Here is a 19278-nt window from a genome sequence, read left to right as displayed (position 1 = left end):
CCAGAAATAATAGATTAGGTAATGGGTCACAGTGCAACAGTTGTCCATTATCACCGGTTAAAGCGGAGTTCCGGACACAATTTCACTTTTTAAATATAAATACCCCTGTAGTACACAAGCTTAATGTATTCTAGTAAAGTTAGTCTGTAAACTAAGGTCCGTTTTGTTAGGTTGTTACAGCATTTAGACACTTTATAAAATAGAAATTGACTGGGGCCATCTTAAGTGTGGGCATCATGAAGCCAGACTGTATGACTTCCTGGATTTCAGCCTTGCAGATCTTGCACATGCTCAGTGCTGCACAAACAGTGTAATAGGTTTCAGATCAGGTTTCAGCACTTGTACTGTCTAAGTCGCATGATTCTTCGAGACTAGGGAGTGCACAGACTCCTGGAAAGTTACACCCACTACATTCCCAGGAGTCTGTGCGGTGTAGGTTAGGAAGCTTAAGCACCTAGGTGCAGGAAGAGGGAAGATTAACTATTCTGCCTAGCAACAACACTTTGAAGGCATCTAAAATTTTTTTTTTTTTTCTTAAAGGACTAATGGCATTTTTTTAAAACTACTGATGTAATGTTATATTTATGGGTGGAACTCCACTTTAAAGCCAAAGTCAAATCCAATTTGCACCCATCCAAAGTTGCATCAAAGTTGTGTCAAAGTTGCATCAAAGTCGGGTGCAACTTTGGAGTAGTACAAGAGTGAATGGAGCCTAAAGCAGTAAGATATCCCTTTCTGCCATTATCTATTTCATCTCTTGCTACAACTGCTTCAGAACTATTCAAAGGCATAAGGTACCGCTTTTTAACTTGGTAGAGATTTCACCAAAGAGGTGACATTTAAATAGCTAGTGGGTTTTGCAGCTTTGAAGTATGTGTATATCCAGATTTTTTTAGTTTTTGGATAGTGCAGGGAAGGATTAAAATCACTGCCAGGTTATTTCTTTCTGCCTGTATACCATCTGGAAAATGTCACTTTGCTTTTAATGCCGTGTACATCCTATTGGATTTTCCATCGGAAAAAACATCCAAGGTTTTTCTGACGGAATCCTGCTCAAGCTTGGCTTGCATACACACGGTCACACAAAAGTTCTCAGAACTTTCGACGGTCAATAACTGGGTGACATACAACACTACAATGAGTCGAGAAAATGAAGTTCAATGCTTCCGAGCATGCCTCGAATTGTTTCCGAGCATGTGTCGGAATTTTGCGCGTCGGAATTGCTACAGATGATCGGATTTTCCTATAGGAATTTTTCCGTCGGAAAATTTGAGAACCAGCTCTTAATCTTTTGTTGGCAGAAATTCCGACAGCAAAAGTCCGATGGAGCATACACGTGGTCGGAATTTCCGTTCAAAAGCCCACATCGGACTTTTGCTGTCGGAATTTCTGATGGTGTGTATGGGGCATTTAGAGCTTTTCCCCTCTTAGATAATAGTCTTTGAATCAGATGTCCACATTGGAATACTTCTCCTCTGGATACAACTCTAAAATTTGATAGGGTTAATACTCCCCAACGGGGACACAGAGAGCAATAAACACTTGACAGAGGATCCAACCCTCTCCCCACATTCAATTAAAAAAAAAAATTATTTATGTAGAACACAAAGTATCAGTGGCGACTGGTGCTAAAAATTTTTTGGGGGGGCGCAAACGAAAAAAAAAAAATTGCAGCCTCACTGTGCCCATCACATGCAGCCACTGTGCCATCAAACGCAGCCACTGTGCCATGCCACCAAATGCAGCCACTGTGCCATCAATTGTCACCACTGTGCCATGCCATCAAACACAGCAACTGTGCCATCAATTGTCACCACTGTGCCATGCAACACAGCAACTGTGCCATCAATTGTCACCACTGTGCCATGCCATCAAATGCAGTCACTGTGCCATCAATTGTCATCACTGTGCCATGCCATCAAACAGCAACTGTGCCATCAATTGTCACCACTGTGCCATGCCATCAAACACAGCAACTGTGCCATCAATTGTCACCACTGTGCCATGCCATCAAATGCAGTCACTGTGCCATCAAAAGTCACCACTGTGCCATGCAACACAGCAACTGTGCCATCAATTGTCACCACTGTGCCATGCCATCAAATGCAGTCACTGTGCCATCAATTGTCACCACTGTGCCATGCCATCAAACAGCAACTGTGCCATCAATTGTCACCACTGTGCCATGCAACACAGCAACTGTGCCATCAATTGTCACCACTGTGCCATGCCATCAAACGCAGCTACTGTGCCATCAATTGTCACCACTGTGCCATGCCATCAAACGCAGTCACTGTGCCATGCCATCAAACGCAGCCACTGTTCCATCAATTGTCACCACTGTGCCATGCCATCAAACGCAGCCAGTGTGCCCCTCAATTGTTGCCACTGTGCCAATTGTCACCACTGTGCCCTTTAATTGTCACCACTGTGCCCCATGATGCCACTGTGCCCCATGATGCCACTGTGCCCATCGTCACCACTGTGCCCCATGATGCCACTGTGCCCATTGTCACTCACCACTGTGCCCCATGATGCCACTGTGCCAATTGTCACCTCTGTGCCCTTTGTCACCACTGTGCCCCATGATGCCACTGTGCCAATTGTCACCTCTGTGCCCTTTGTCACCACTGTGCCCCATGATGCCACTGTGCCAATTGTCACCTCTGTGCCCTTTGTCACCACTGTGCCCCATGATGCCACTGTGCCCATTGTCACTCACCACTGTGCCCCATGATGCCACTGTGCCAATTGTCACCTCTGTGCCCTTTGTCACCACTGTGCCCCATGATGCCACTGTGCCAATTGTCACCTCTGTGCCCTTTGTCACCACTGTGCCCCATGATGTCACTGTGTCCCTTTCCCTGTAAAAAGCACTTACCTGAGGATTCCATGTCCTCCCTCGATGTCTTCTGCCGCTGTTGTGAAGCTTCAGCCAATCAGGTTCCTGATAACCAGAATCCGGGAACCTGATTGGCTGAAACGGCCGTTTGTCTTATGCAAGGAGCGCAGATTGCCTGCGCTCCGAGTATAGACATGCGAGAGCCGGAGAAAAGCCTATCAGAGCCGCTGGCTTTGATAGGCAGTTCCCCTCAGCCAACCAACTGCCGCTATTCGGGTAACCGGCGTCCCGCGTCCGGTTATATGAATAGACCAGGCAGCTGGCAACCAACCAATAACATACATTCGTGCATTTATGCACGAATGTGTGTTATTTGCGAGAGGGGGTGGCGCTGCAGCGCCCTCTATAGACGGCCGCCAGAACTGCGGTTAAAATGTCAAAATGACATTTTAGCCGAATAAAAGTTCTTAAAGGGCCCGTTTTTTTTTTTTTTGTGACTGTAGCAGGGGGGGGGGGGGGGTTTGGCGCCCGTGCGTCCCTATGGACGGGCCGCCACTGCAAAGTATAGTGTGTATATAATATCTCTGCATTATGATCAGGTCTGTTAATCAACTAAAGTTGGCAGGTATAGGGATAGATGCCTGCATATATGCCATTTTATTATAGTTTAGCTACCAAATATTTTTCATAAATGTAGACACTGAAATGGTACTCAATCCTCAATATACAAAAACAGTGAATCCTGTGCTTTTTTGCTCAGCTGCTGGGTGCCCACATTAGCTCCAATTTGCAACAAGACTAATGCTGGCCATACACTATATGAAAAATCATCCGAAATTCGGTCATTTAGACAGTTTGTTCGTTTTTTGAACAGTTAATGGGCACAAAATAAATAATCGTAAAAATTAAGGACAGGTTTGTAAATGTTCTGCTCAACGAATGATAAATTGAAAGGTTAATGTGTTTCCCGTCCGAACTGTCTGCACTAGGTATATGTAAAAAAACATACAAAAAATGTATTCATTTATGTCCACTGAATGATTCATCAGTCATTTCATGATGGCACTATCGTTTGCACTCACGGCCGAATGTTCGTTTTTCGAAAATGGGTTTGGCTGATTTTTCGTATAGTGCATGGCCAGCATTAGGACTCTCTCCAGTGCTGGGTGCCTGAATGGCCAATCACAAACTCTGTTACGTGGGAGGAATGGGGAGTGAGTCACATGCTACAATACTCATAAATCTTTCTTTTCACACTCAATGGCTGAATGTAGAAGTGGGGGTTCAAGAAGGAGGTTTGTGCAGCTGGGCAGAGCAACAGCTATACCGGGCACTTTCATCCCCCTTCCTGCCCAGGCCAATTTTCTGCTTTCAGCACTGTCACATTTTGAATGACAATTATACAGTCATGTAACACTGTAGCCAAACTAAATTTTTATTAAAAAAAATTCACACAAATAGAGCTTTCTTTTGGTGATATTTAATCAGCACTTGGTTTTAGATTTTTTGCTAAATAAATGAAAAAAGACCAAACATGTTAAAAAAAGAAAACTCAAACATTTTTCTTTGTTTCTGTCATAGATTTTTTGCAAATAAATACTCTTGCTTCATGAATTTAGGCCAAACTGTATTCTGCTACACTTCCGTGGTGAAAATAACCCAAATCAGTGTTTATTATTTAGCCTGTAGGAAAGTTATTGTCTACAAATTATGGTATATATATATCTAATTTCTTGAGGCCCAAAAACACCAGGACAGTACAAAAATCCCCCAAATTATCCTTTTTTGGAAGACAGTCCAATGTATTTAGTAAGAGGCATGGCAAGTTTTTTGAAGTTGCAAGTATTTGGTAAAATTTTGGGGAAAATTAAGTGTCACCTTATAACTGGCGCGGAGGTGATCAGGGACACTGACTGGTGACCGTATTTAAATAAAACAAGCAAAAAAAAAATAACATTTGACATTTTTATTGATTTTTTTTTCCTTTTTTACGATTTTTTTTTAACACACTGTGACCAGAGCAATACACTTTTACCATAGTAACATTGTACTAATCTTGGGAAGTGATCACGATTTTTTTTTACACATTATGATTGCTTATATCAGTGAATTTCACAGCTATAAGCCACCATTTTTACTGAATGAAATCGATTCATTCAGTGTTTACTATTGTGGTTGTGGTTGTTTACTATTGTGTGACTGGCCACAGTTACATGGTACAGATGGGCTGTGATTGGCCCTATTTCTACAATGCAATCACTATAACCAATCACAGAGATCAACACAATATTACGCAATGGATGGCATGAGTGAAAGCCATCGATTGTGTACAACTGTCATGTAATCTGATGTGATTAGTCACAGTGATCACATGGTACCGTAGCGGCTGCTCGGTCATTAGAACGTCCATGGGGTGCACACGAGGCGTGTTTTGAGAGTATGTCATAACATGTCCACCTGGAACAGTAAATTTCCCGCCCGGGCGTTATTTGTCTATGGGCTGGGCAGGATTTGGTTAATATATTGTAGCTTACCAATTATTAGAAGTGGTAGCTGCATTAGTTTTATTTTTTAGACGTATTTTCCCTTTTATTGTTACTCTACCAGTAAGTTTGTTTTTCAACTTCCTTTAACAGACCAAGTTGTCTAGCAAAATTGTTGCGACAAACCACTGACAAACCACTGACACTGATAGAGGTGCTTACAATGTCCAGCTTTTTTATGTATTTATTTATGTAAATCCTTTTTCTGAAAATAAAAATAAATACTCTAACTGCTTAAAGCATTGCCCCCCCCAAAAGGGGAAGCTCCACTTGTTCGCACCCTCCCCCCTCCACTTCCATATTTGTCACATTTTGGGGGGCACTTCCTTGTAAGATCGCCGCACTGTGATCTACGTCATGTCCGGCCCATCCTCCAAACTTCCGCAGCCTTCTGGGACCTGTGTGTGTCCCAGAAGACGATGAGACCATTCAGAAAGTGCAGGGCAACTCGTGCATGCACAGTGCGACTCATGCATGCCTGAAGGCTTCACTACTGGTTTCCTTTACTTGCAATGCCAGCGCCTGTGTCCACAGCCGATGGAGGAATCGGCTTGGGGTGCTGACATCGCAGGATCCCTGGACAGGTAAGAGTCCTTATATTAAAAGTCAGCAGCTACAGTATTTGTAGCTGCTGACTTCTATTTTTATTTTTTACAGGCTGAAACTGCACTCTAAAGCGGAGGTCCACCAGTTTTTTTTTTAAAGCTAGCAGCTACAAATACTGCAGCTGCTGACTTTTAAAAAATGGACACTTACCTGTCCAGCGCGCCTGCGATGTCAGCAGATGAGGCTGAGCAATCGCTCGGTCCTCGGCTGCTTTCGTCACCATCCTCGGTGAGGAAACCAGGCAGTGAAGCCTTGCGGACAGGTATCTGCACCCCCCTCCCCCTGAAAGGTGACAAATGTGACACCGGAGGGGGGAAGGGATCCAAAAAGCGGAGGTTCACTTTTTGTGTGAACCTCCGCTTTAAGGTGTTAGCTGGAGTTTGGCTTTCATTTGTTAGTCAAGTCCATCTAAATCTACTAGTGTTTGTAACCCTACCCTCTTTACAGACTATTGACAATTCGGCTGTCCAAAGGTACCTCCATTGTCACTCCAGTGAGTGGAAACACCAAAGACAGGAAGGTCACCATATAAAAAATAAAGAAAAAAAGGAATGACAAAAAAAAAATGCAGCCACTACATTTAACAATTGGCAAACTGCAATATATTAAAATGTTAATTTTGGGCTTATTATAAATTTTCATTAACCTGTTGCTTTACTGTGCGTGTCAAAGAACAGGTTCACTGTAAAGGAGTTTGCACTGTTATTGTACAATCAGGCCTCGTACACACGACCGAGTTTCTCTGCAAAAAACAGCAAGAACCTTGCTGGGAGATATTTTTTTGCCGAGGAAACCGGTCGTGTGTACATTTTCGTCGAGGAAACTGTCGAGAACCTCGTCGAGTCAAAAAGAGAGCAAGTTCTCTATTTCCTCGACGGGAGTCTGATTTGGCTCGCCGAGATCCTCGACGGGCTGGTTTTCGACGAGAAACTCGGACGTCTGTATGCTAAGAAACCCGCGCTTGCTCAGATTAAAGTATGAGACGGGAGTAAAAGTAGCATTTGTAATGGAGATAACACATTTTTAAAGCTGTAACAGACTGAAAAGTGCAAATCGTCTCTTACCATACTTTTATTTAACACACAAACACATGAAATTAGCAAAAGCAGCCCCAAGAGTTTAGCCGTTGTATGTGTTGTATGTCACTGCGTTTGAGAACGAGGAGATTTTGGCTTGACTGTGTGTACGCAAAGCAAGCTTGTCGAGTTCCTCGACAAGCCTAACAAGGAACTCGACGAGGAAAACGATGTGTTTCGCCCGTCGAGTTTCTCGGTCGTGTGTACGAGGCCTCACACTCAAGCTGGCTTTTATTTTCTCATATGCAGCACTCAGCTATTACAAAGAGCTACGTGCTGCACATCACGTTTCTATGGTTTTGTCACAAAATCAAACATATCACTTTAAATTCAGTATATCAACTGAAATTCAGTGACCTGTAATAAGCAAAAATTGTAGTGGTAATATGCTCTAATATTTTCCCTCTGACAAGTGTACTTTTAAAGCTCCTAAAATATAACATATAACTAGACATTTCAGTCTTCAGTGTTGGGCACCCTCTAGTGTCCTCTCAAGGGGAAAGCCAAACAATAGAAGATGCTGAAATACACAATACAGTTCCTCAAAAGTAGGTTAAAGAAAACTTGTCATAACAAAAATATGTAGGCATTCCTTGCTAACCTCTTCTGAAACCCCTAGGTGTTCTACCCCTAAAGAAAATATGTGAACATTTTTTGCTAACCTCTTCTGAAATCGATAGGCATTCTTACCCTAAAGGAAACCTGTCGCAACAAAATTCTGTAGGCTTTACTTGCTAATTTCTTCTGAAATATCTTGGTGCTCAACCCCTTTCCAACAAAAATAAATAGTTTTGGGTGGAGCTGGGTATTAGGCAATGCTTCCATCTTAATCAGCTTACATCTATACATCCTATTATTTCTATGGCCAACTCTGAACATATCAGTGGTGATGAATGATACAAGAGGTGTTTGGTGCAGCATCGCAGTGATCATAGAAAATATCACTATGTGAAAGTGATTGACATGCAAAACAATAAAATAGGAGACCTACTAGCATTCGATCACCAATATTCAAAAAGGCAAATATGCGCACACAGGTCTAAGTGATCAACCGTAAATAAACAATATTAAAAATCAATTGTCCTTAGTAGCCCGAAATTACAAATTATTACACATGTGAGTGAATGAAAGTTCAAGGTGGTAAACTCTATATAAACTCTTTGGGGAAATCTTCCAATCCTGGAGATGAAAGGGCCACCTTCACCGACTATGATATTACCCAAAGTGCTCAATATATGGATGTCAGCTTACCAGAAGATGTTGACCTTCTGGGTACATTGTATGTTATGGGGCACACTGTTGGGCATAACAAAATGTGCCCATCAACATGCCTCTTAATATAAAATATGCCCATCAGAGTGTCCCTTAATATAAAATAAGGGGCACTCTGATGAGCATATTTTATTAAACTTGACCATAAATATTGTTGAGATTTGGACCTCGGCCTTGAATTTTACCTCCATACCCCTAACATACACGTTTAATGAAAATCTAGCAATTCTATTTTCTACAAAATGATAATATAAAGTTGACTTATAATGCTATAATTGGAACATTTTGTGCAATTTCAACTATATAAAGTGTTTACTGTTTTATCGTTTATAAAGTATAAAAAGTCATTACCTCCTGATGGAAGTCCCATTCCCTGTTTATTTCCTGTTGAGATTGTAAAAATAAAACAAACAATTAAACTAATTTAGAAAGGTTATTTTCTATGAAATCATAGTTGTAAATTAATTGTAGATGAAGTTTTTTTTATAACATTAGGTTATTTGACATTTATTTACATTATTCATTTTTACATTTATCTTTAGAGTAATTGTTGATTACAAAGGTCTAAAAAACACAATGCAAATTTAGAAATTCAATTTTTTGCAAAATGAAATCTGAAATTGACTGATAATTCTATACTTTGGATAATTTTATGATATTTCACTAATATATACAGTGTTTTACTGTTTTACATTTTATAAAGTATATAATGTCATTACCTCCTGATGGAAGTCCCATTCCCTGTTTGTTTCCTGTTAAGATTGTGAAAATAAAACTTTAAAATTTAACAAATTTAGAAAGATTATTTTCTATGAAATTATAGTTGTAAATTAATTGTAGATGAAGGTATAGTTTTTATAACATTATAGTTGTTTTACATTTATAACTTCATTTATTTGTACTTTGTTTGTTTGTTGTTTACAAAGGTCTAAAAACATAATGCAAATTTAGAAATTGAATAATGTTACGCTATTTCACTATATAAAGTGTTTACTGTTTTACAGTTTATAAAGTATATAAGTCATTACCTGCAGGTGGAAATCCAATTTCCCATTTGTTTCCTTTTGAGATTGTGAAAATGAAACAGTTAAAACGAATTTAGGTTATTTTCTATGAAATCATAGTTGTAAATTAATTGTGGATGAAGGTGTAATTTTTATTAGGTTATTTTACATTTATTTACGTTATTATATTTTTGCATTTATCTTTAGAGTATTCGTTATTTACAAAGGTCTAAAAAACATAATGCAAATTTAGAAATTCTATGTTCTACAAAATGATAATCTGAAATGGACTGATAATGCTATACTTGGATAATGCTTTTGTATTTTGCGATATTTGGTTTGACTATTTTACGGTTTATAAACTATAAATAGTCATTACCTGCTGGTGGAAGTCCCATTCCCTGTTTGTTTCCTGTTGAGATTGTGAAAACAAAACAATTAAACTAACTTAGAAAGTTTTTTTTTTATAACATTAGGTTATTTGGCATATATTTACATTTATCTTTAGAGTAATTGTTGATTAGAAAGGTCTAAAAAACACAATGCAAATTTAGAAATTCTATTTTTTACAAAATGAAATCTGAAATTGACTGATAATGCTATACTTTGGATAATGTTATGCTATTTCACTAATATATACAGTGTTTACAGTTTATAAAGTATATAATGTCATTACCTCCTGATGGAAGTCCCATTCCCTGTTTGTTTCCTGTTAAGATTGTGAAAATAAAACAATTTAGAAATGTTATTTTCTATGAAATCATAGTTGTAAATTAATTGTGGATGAAGGTGTAATTTTTATTAGGTTATTTTACATTTATTTATGTTATTATATTTTTGCATTTATCTTTAGAGTATTCGTTATTTACAAAGGTCTAAAAAACATAATGCAAATTTAGAAATTCTATGTTCTACAAAATGATAATCTGAAATTGACTGATAATGCAATACTTGGATAATGCTATTGTATTTCACGATATTTGGTTTTACTATTTTACGGTTTATAAACTATAAATAGTCATTACCTGCTGGTGGAAGTCCCATTCCCTGTTTGTTTCCTGTTGAGATTGTGAAAACAAAACAATTAAACTAACTTAGAAAGGTTATTTTATATGAAATTATAGTTGTATATTAATTATAGATGAAGGTATATTTTTTTTATAACATTAGGTTGGTTTACATTTTATTTGCATTATTTATTTTTACATTTATCTTTAGAGTATTTGTTTACAAAGTTCCAAAAAACATAATGCAAATTTTGAAATTCTATTTCCTACAAGATGATAATGTGAAATTGACTGATAATGCTATACTTGGATAATGTTAATGTTATTCTATTTCACCATATGCGGTTTTACTGTTTTTAAAGTATAAAAAAAAATACCGGCTGGTGGAAGTCCCATTCCCTGTTTGTTTCCTGTTGAGATTGTAAAAATAATACAATTAAGCTAATTTATAAAGGTTATTTTCTATGAAACCATAGTTGTAAATTAATTGTAGATGAAGGTATACTTTTTAGAACATTATGCTATTTTGCATTTATTTACTTTATTTTTACATTTATCGTTGGAGTATTTGCTATTTACAAAGGTCTAAAAGCATTAGCTGCTGGTGGATATCCCATTCCCCTTTTTTGTTCTTGTTGGAATTTTGAAAATAAAGCCTTGAAGCAAATTTAGGAAAGGTATTCTTTTTATAAAATGATAGTTGTAAATGTATTGCAAATAAAGCTTTTAATTTTATAACATTACCGGTAGGTTATTTTACTAAATACACATATTTTTATACATACAGATGTCATACATTTATTACCTGTTTGTATTTGTCCCATTTGCTGTTTATTTCCTGTTTGGATTGTGAAAAAACATAAAGCAAATTTAGAAAGTTAATTTTCTACAGGATGATACACAATACTACAATGAATGTTAGATAAAACTATCCTTTTTTTATAATTATTATGACAGTAACTGTCACTTTAGTTTTTACAAATGTTGAGTTTCAGAACAATTGTTAGGTCTCACATGCCGATACTATCAATTCACAGGATTCTTCAATGTACTTCAAAAGGCAATGTGATATAAATTACTGCCTAAACCACATACGTTTTGTATATAACCCACTATAAGCACTTAGACCTTAAAGCCATATTAGACCTAAAAGCAAACATTTATTATATTGCAGCTTACCAATTCTTAGATATGAGGATTGCATTAGTTTCCTTTTTTAGTCTTTCTTTATTTTCACCTGGTGATCTGGCCAGTAAGTCTGTTATTTTTTGTCAGAACAAGCTCTTCTCCAGATGTATCAGTTTACAGGGATGAGACAAACCATTTTAACACCGACAAGGGTGCTGTAAAATCTTTATCCCAAAAGGAAAAAAATTTTTTAGCAGCAGTTTGGCTTCAATGAGTTTTTAAATCTGCTAGTATATTTAACACTACCCACCCCCCAGACTAATAGTGCTGCTGTGTCTTCCATGCTCCTTCATCCAGTGGGGCACTATGGGCCAGATTCACGTAGGGCAGCGGCGGCGTAACATATCGTAGATACGTTACACCGCCGCAATTTTTCATCGCAAGTGCCTGATTCACCAAGCACTTGCGATGAAAACCTACGCCGCCGGCCTCCGGCGCAAGGCGGGCCAATTTAATTGGGCGTGTGCCATTTAAATTAGGCGCGCTCCCGCGCCGGACCTACCGCGCATGCTCCGTTTCCGAACTCCCGCCGTGCATTGCGCGCCATTACGTAATTTTTTCGAACGGCGGCGCGCGTAGCGTAATTCCGTATTCCCGGACGGCTTACGCAAACGACGTTCATTTTTAAATTTCGACGCGGGAACGACGGCCATACTTTATACAGCAATACGATTGCTGTGTAAAGTTAAGGCACCAAAAAAAACGACTAACTTTGCGACGGGAAACTAGACTAGCGGCGACGTAGCGAACGCGAAAAAACGCCGGGAATCGCCGTAACTCCTAATTTGCATACCCGACGCTGGTTTACGACACAAACTCCCCCCAGCGGCGGCCACGGTATTGCATCTTAAGATCCGACAGTGTAAAACAATTACACCTGTCGGATCTTATGGCTATCTATGCGTAACTGATTCTATGAATCAGTCGCATAGATTGAAACAGAGATACGACGGCGTATCTCCACTGTGAATCTGGCCCTATGAAACTGGAGGTGTGCTACTGGTCAGATCACTAGGAGAAAACAGAAACATCTGCTCATTGGTAAGCTGTAATATATAAAAAAAATAGTTTTGTGTTTAATACCGATTTAAAACTGAATGCTAAACTTTATAAAAGTAGAAATTACATCATCACCATGATGCAAATAGCCTGTACAAGAGCAGACCTGTGAGAGGAACCCAGCAGGTTCAAACACTACAGGCTCCCTGTAAAAAAATTCAGGGGGGCGATAAACGCCCAGTCACCATGTGCAAGTAGAAATTCCTGCACATTGGCAAAGTGCAGGAACTGTTTTATGCAGGATTACAGCACAGACCTGGAAGCAATACAAAAAGAAATGCAAAATACCAGTAGGAATAAAAACTCTGTGACAGACTCACCCAAGACAGAGACTTTTGTAGGGGACTACAGGCTAGCCTCTTGCCTACTGACTATGGGCCCTGGCTTTCAAGGAAACACTCCTCCTTGGGAGGTGTGTGCCTGGGGGACCCTTGGAGTGGTCTTGTTTCTAATTCAAGTTCATGTCCCCCCAAAACACACAGATTCTAGGAATTTAGGCCCGGGATCCATGTTTAGGGCCTAGATGCCCCATTACCAACAATGATTGTTTCAGACTCAGAGACTCATAGCAGATGTTAATATAATCAGCAAGCCACCGGGTGCTGGTGGTCTCCTGTGCTCTAATGTGTTTATTGTAAGCATGTTTCTCTTCTAATGACTTGTCTAGTGGGCAGAATACACAAATGTGTGCCTCTCCCATTGTATGCCTCCTGGGGTGCAGTCCCAGTGTTAATTGGGTTAATTTAATCACCTATTGCTTCTATATGCCTGAACATCTCTTGTAGATGAGATTAATCGTGTGATTACTTTGTTATGGAACAATTGTAGGATGTTATGTGCTATAAGAACGTGTGTTGTACAGTATTTTGTATCCAGGGTTGTAGGTGTCAAATTTGAAAATAACTTGCTAAGCTATTGCTAGACTTGCCAGCCTTCACAAGTTTGTTCCACAATTACAGCAAGTCCGCATTGCATGACCCCAGATCAAATTTCTTTGCAAACATTCTGAAAGTCTGCTGCAAATTCTGGTTCAGTTATGTTGTGCAACAGTCATCCCACCACAGGGGTCACTGTGGCAGAATTTCCATTTTTGCTCAACTAGAACTAGAATCAGGCTCATCTGACCTGGTATACTATAAATTCTGTGTGAGTTTTCAATAAACAGTTCCAGTTCTCATACAAGCTATTGCCAAATTGTCTTGTATGCTGTGGTTATGCGCTTCTTGTAGTTAGGCAATATTTGCTTCAGACAAGTGTTTATCAACTAATATTATACATTTCCTGTTTTTTTTAGAACTTAAAGGAGAAGTGTGTGATGTCAGATCCCCGCCCCCTGCTTTCTGAAGCCGGGGAAACATTTTTTTTGTGTGTATTAGAACGCTATGGATCAGAGAGGGCTGCAGATGAATAGGTACAACATATGTAAGAAAATTTGTTTCATCTCTGTGCATCACCTAAAACTAGTCACTTTACTGGGAATATGTAAGGGTTTACAAGCACTTTAACAGCATCAAACTTATTTTGCATCCCTTTTGACTTGCATTGGGAGAATGCAGTTCTCATGCAAACATGTACTCGTGCACACATGCCATGGATTTGATGATGCTCCAGATTTCTTTCTTGGCGCTGGCATACATATTTTTTTCAGCCTTTTTTTACCTGATATAAAACTGTTCCTGTTTGAACTAAAAGTTATATGGCAGATTTTATGAGTCATAAAAATAAAACTATATATTACCTGTTCCTTGTTTTGCATTCCAATTCATACCTGTGAAATCCAAATGTACATTACATATTTGCATTATTTCGAGTCCTGATTATAATTAGCCTGTCTATGTTACGCCCCTTGTTACCATAAAAGTACAGCTGTAATAATAATGTGTTACCTACTGTACGTAATAATGTGTATAAAAACCTTCAATTGCATCAATTAAAACAGAACACTTATTTTGGAAAGATGTGTAAGTGTATCTTCTGTGTCTGGCTCCTGCTGCTGTATCTGAGCCAATCAGGAGCCAGCGATCCATCGCTGGATTGAGATCAGGCTCAGGTACATATTTAGGGGTGCTGCACAATACGTTTTTTTGTATCATACTGCATAGAATGCATTAGGGTAAAACCCTTTTGATTTTTTACCCATTTTAAGAAATACAATGGTATCCTCTCATCACCACCAGCCTGTTCATTGGACTGTGAAAAAATAGCAACACATTGATGATATCACTTCTCTGCTCACTCCTTCTATCAGGAGGTCATTTGTGAATGTATTTATATATAGTACACCTGATTGGCTTTAGGTCCCACCTCTTCCTCTCCAAGCCTTTTAGGGAATTGCAAGCAGGGCCGGACTGGCCTACCGGGATAGCGGGAAAATTCCCGGTAGGCCGCCTGCTGACAGTCAAATTAACCAGCTGTGCCTGTGGCTGTGGGCCGCGGCCGCCATTGCGGCCGCACTTTACAATTATACGCATGCCTGCCCTATGCTGCCTTCACTCCAGTCCAGTGTCATGTCTATTACATTATGTTAATAAAGAGCAGCGGCGGGCCGGCGGGTTGCGGCCGCCATGCTCGCCGCTGCACTTTCCTTCCCGCGCTGTGTGAAGTGTGCACACTGGACTGGAGCGATCATGTGTTTGAGGGAGGGGAGGAGCCGAGCAGGAGAACCGAACGTCCCATCGTCCCGTGCGGCGCCAGCACCGCCCACTATGTTTCTCCTGCAGAGCCACGTGTGAAGGCAGAGCCGCAGAGGAGAAGAAGTGTATCGCGCCGGCCAGCCTTGGAGCAGAAGGAAGAAAAGGTAGGTGCAGAGGGGGAGGGGGGGGGGATTCCATGCAATGGTGAGAGCGATTATACAGTCCAGATTGCAATTTGCAGGGGCAGCAAAGGTGACACAGAGAGAGGGGGGTTGCATGGTGCACCCCCCCTTTCTCTGTCACCTTTTCTGCCCCTGCAAATTGTAATCTGCACTGTATAGTCTCTCTCTACCCAGTCCCTGTCACCCAGCTCTCTCTCTACCCAGTCCCTGTCACCCAGTCCCTGTCACCTAGGTCCCTGTCACCCAGTCCTTGTCACCCAGCTCTCTCTACCCAGTCCCTGTCACCCAGTCCCTGTCACCTAGGTCCCTGTCACCCAGTCCCTGTCACCCAGCTCTCTGTCACCCAGGTCCCTGTCACCCAGCTCTCTGTCACCCAGTCTCTGTCACCCAGCTCTCTGTCACCCAGTCCCTGTCACCCAGTCCTTGTCACCCAGCTCTCTGTCACCTAGGTCCCTGTCACCCAGGTCCCTGTCACCCAGCTCTCTGTCACCTAGGTCCCTGTCACCCAGGTCCCTGTCACCCAGCTCTCTGTCACCTAGGTCCCTGTCACCCAGGTCCCTGTCACCCAGCTCTCTGTCACCCAGTCCCTGTCACCCAGCTCTCTGTCACCCAGTCCCTGTCACCCAGCTCTCTGTCACCCAGGTCCCTGTCACCCAGCTCTCTGTCACCCAGCTCTCTGTCACCCAGTCCCTGTCACCCAGCTCTCTGTCACCTAGGTCCCTGTCACCCAGTCCCTGTCACCCAGCTCTCTGTCACCTAGGTCCCTGTCACCCAGTCCCTGTCACCCAGCTCTCTGTCACCCAGGTCCCTGTCACCCAGCTCTCTGTCACCTAGGTCCCTGTCACCCAGTCCCTGTCACCCAGCTCTCTGTCACCCAGTCCCTGTCACCCAGCTCCCTGTCACCCAGGTCCCTGTCACCCAGGTCCCTGTCACCCAGCTCTCTGTCACCCAGCTCTCTGTCACCCAGTCTCTGTCACCCAGTCTCTGTCACCCAGCTCTCTGTCACCCAGTCTCTGTCACCCAGTCCCTGTCACCCAGCTCTCTGTCACCCAGTCCCTGTCACCCAGCTCTCTGTCACCCAGGTCCCTGTCACCCAGCTCTCTGTCACCCAGGTCCCTGTCACCCAGCTCTCTGTCACCCAGTCCTTGTCACCCAGCTCTCTGTCACCCAGCTCTCTGTCACCCAGTCCCTGTCACCCAGCTCTCTGTCACCCAGGTCCCTGTCACCCAGGTCCCTGTCACCCAGCTCTCTGTCACCCAGTCCCTGTCATCCAGCTCTCTGTCACCCAGTCCCTGTCACCCAGCTCTCTGTCACCTAGGTCCCTGTCACCCAGTCCCTGTCACCCAGCTCTCTGTCACCCAGTCCCTGTCACCCAGCTCCCTGTCACCCAGGTCCCTGTCACCCAGGTCCCTGTCACCCAGCTCTCTGTCACCCAGCTCTCTGTCACCCAGTCTCTGTCACCCAGTCTCTGTCACCCAGCTCTCTGTCACCCAGTCTCTGTCACCCAGTCCCTGTCACCCAGCTCTCTGTCACCCAGTCCCTGTCACCCAGCTCTCTGTCACCCAGGTCCCTGTCACCCAGCTCTCTGTCACCCAGGTCCCTGTCACCCAGCTCTCTGTCACCCAGTCCTTGTCACCCAGCTCTCTGTCACCCAGCTCTCTGTCACCCAGTCCCTGTCACCCAGCTCTCTGTCACCCAGGTCCCTGTCACCCAGGTCCCTGTCACCCAGCTCTCTGTCACCCAGTCCCTGTCATCCAGCTCTCTGTCACCCAGTCCCTGTCACCCAGCTCTCTGTCACCCAGGTCCCTGTCACCCAGGTCCCTGTCACCCAGCTCTCTGTCACCCAGCTCTCTGTCACCCAGTCCTTGTCACCCAGCTCTCTGTCACCCAGTCCCTGTCACCCAGCTCTCTGTCACCCAGGTCCCTGTCACCCAGCTCTCTGTCACCCAGGTCCCTGTCACCCAGGTCTCTGTCACCCAGGTCCCTGTCACCCAGCTCTCTGTCACCCAGTCTCCTGTCACCCAGCTCTCTGTCACCCAGCTCTCTGTCACCCAGGTCCCTGTCACCCAGCTCTCTGTCACCCAGTCCCTGTCACCCAGCTCTCTGTCACCCAGTCTCCTGTCACCCAGCTCTCTGTCACCCAGCTCTCTGTCACCCAGGTCCCTGTCACCCAGCTCTCTGTCACCCAGCTCTCTGTCACCCAGCTCTCTGTCACCCAGGTCCCTGTCACCCAGCTCTCTGTCACCTAGGTCCCTGTCACCCAGTCCCTGTCACCCAGCTCTCTGTCACCCAGCTCTCTGTCACCCAGCTCTCTGTCACCCAGGTCCCTGTCACCCAGCTCTCTGTCACCTAGGTCCCTGTCACCCAGGTCCCTGTCACCCAGCTCTCTGTCACCTAGGTCCCTGTCACCCAGTCCTTGTCACCCAGCTCTCTGTCACCCAGGTCCCTGTCACCCAGCTCTCTGTCACCCAGCTCTCTGTCACCCAGCTCTCTGTCACCCAGTCCCTGTCACCCAGCTCTCTGTCACCCAGTCCCTGTCACCCAGCTCTCTGTCACCTAGGTCCCTGTCACCTAGGTCCCTGTCACCCAGATCTCTGTCACCCAGGTCCCTGTCACCCAGCTCTCTGTCACCTAGGTCCCTGTCACCCAGTCCCTGTCACCCAGCTCTCTGTCACCTAGGTCCCTGTCACCCAGGTCCCTGTCACCCAGCTCTCTGTCACCTAGGTCCCTGTCACCCAGGTCCCTGTCACCCAGCTCTCTGTCACCTAGGTCCCTGTCACCCAGCTCTCTGTCACCCAGCTCTCTGTCACCCAGTCTCTGTCACCCAGCTCTCTGTCACCCAGTCTCTGTCACCCAGCTCTCTGTCACCCAGTCTCTGTCACCCAGCTCTCTGTCACCCAGTCCCTGTCACCCAGCTCTCTGTCACCCAGTCCCTGTCACCCAGCTCTCTGTCACCTAGGTCCCTGTCACCCAGTCCCTGTCACCCAGCTCTCTGTCACCCAGTCCTTGTTACCCAGCTCTCTGTCACCCAGCTCTCTGTCACCCAGCTCTCTGTCACCCAGTCCCTGTCACCCAGCTCTCTGTCACCTAGCTCTCTCTCTACCCAGTCCCTGTCACCCAGCTCTCTGTCACCTAGCTCTCTCTCTACCCAGTCCCTGTCACCCAGCTCTCTGTCACCCAGCTCTCTGTCACCCAGTCCCTGTCACCCAGGTCCCTGTCACCCAGGTCCCTGTCACCCAGTCCCTGTCACCCAGCTCTCTGTCACCCAGTCCCTGTCACCCAGCTCTCTGTCACCCAGTCCCTGTCACCCAGCTCTCTGTCACCCAGGTCCCTGTCACCCAGCTCCTGTCACCCAGCTCTCTGTCACCCAGCTCTCTGTCACCCAGCTCTCTGTCACCCAGGTCCCTGTCACCCAGCTCTCTGTCACCCAGTCCCTGTCACCCAGCTCTCTGTCACCCAGTCCTTGTCACCCAGCTCTCTGTCACCTAGCTCTCTCTCTACCCAGTCCCTGTCACCCAGATCTCTGTCACCTAGCTCTCTCTCTACCCAGTCCCTGTCACCCAGCTCTCTGTCACCCAGTCCCTGTCACCCAGCTCTCTGTCACCCAGGTCCCTGTCACCCAGTCCCTGTCACCCAGCTCTCTGTCACCCAGTCCCTGTCACCCAGCTCTCTGTCACCCAGTCCCTGTCACCCAGCTCTCTGTCACCCAGCTCTCTGTCACCCAGTCTCTGTCACCCAGCTCTCTGTCACCCAGCTCTCTGTCACCCAGCTCTCTGTCACCCAGTCCCTGTCACCCAGCTCTCTGTCACCTAGTCCCTGTCACCCAGCTTTCTGTCACCCAGCTTTCTGTCACCCAGCTCTCTGTC

General features: G+C 43.9%; 1 protein-coding gene across 50 annotated transcripts in view; it reads right to left on the bottom strand.

The window, feature by feature from the left end:
• LOC120945819 overlaps positions 1-19278 on the bottom strand; it is a 162958-nt gene that overhangs the window by 12714 nt on the left and 130966 nt on the right. For 32 of the 50 annotated variants that reach the window (XM_040360256.1, XM_040360257.1, XM_040360272.1 and 29 more), the window contains 9 exons: positions 14336-14365; positions 11156-11188; positions 10728-10760; positions 10369-10401; positions 10020-10052; positions 9723-9755; positions 9368-9400; positions 9059-9091; positions 8691-8723 (listed from right to left, as the gene is read on the bottom strand). In XM_040360256.1, coding sequence (XP_040216190.1) covers positions 8691-8723; positions 9059-9091; positions 9368-9400; positions 9723-9755; positions 10020-10052; positions 10369-10401; positions 10728-10760; positions 11156-11188; positions 14336-14365 — 294 coding nt within the window. The remainder of the gene's footprint in view (positions 1-8690; positions 8724-9058; positions 9092-9367; positions 9401-9722; positions 9756-10019; positions 10053-10368; positions 10402-10727; positions 10761-11155; positions 11189-14335; positions 14366-19278) is intronic. The other 18 variants (XM_040360269.1, XM_040360275.1, XM_040360271.1 and 15 more) reach the window with 17 other exon arrangements.

The sequence above is a fragment of the Rana temporaria genome, chromosome 7 (genome assembly GCF_905171775.1).
Source record: "Rana temporaria chromosome 7, aRanTem1.1, whole genome shotgun sequence".
Classification (NCBI taxonomy): domain Eukaryota; kingdom Metazoa; phylum Chordata; class Amphibia; order Anura; family Ranidae; genus Rana; species Rana temporaria.
The sequence above is the reverse complement of the archived record's forward strand: the minus strand, read 5'-3'. Positions and strand labels throughout refer to the sequence as shown.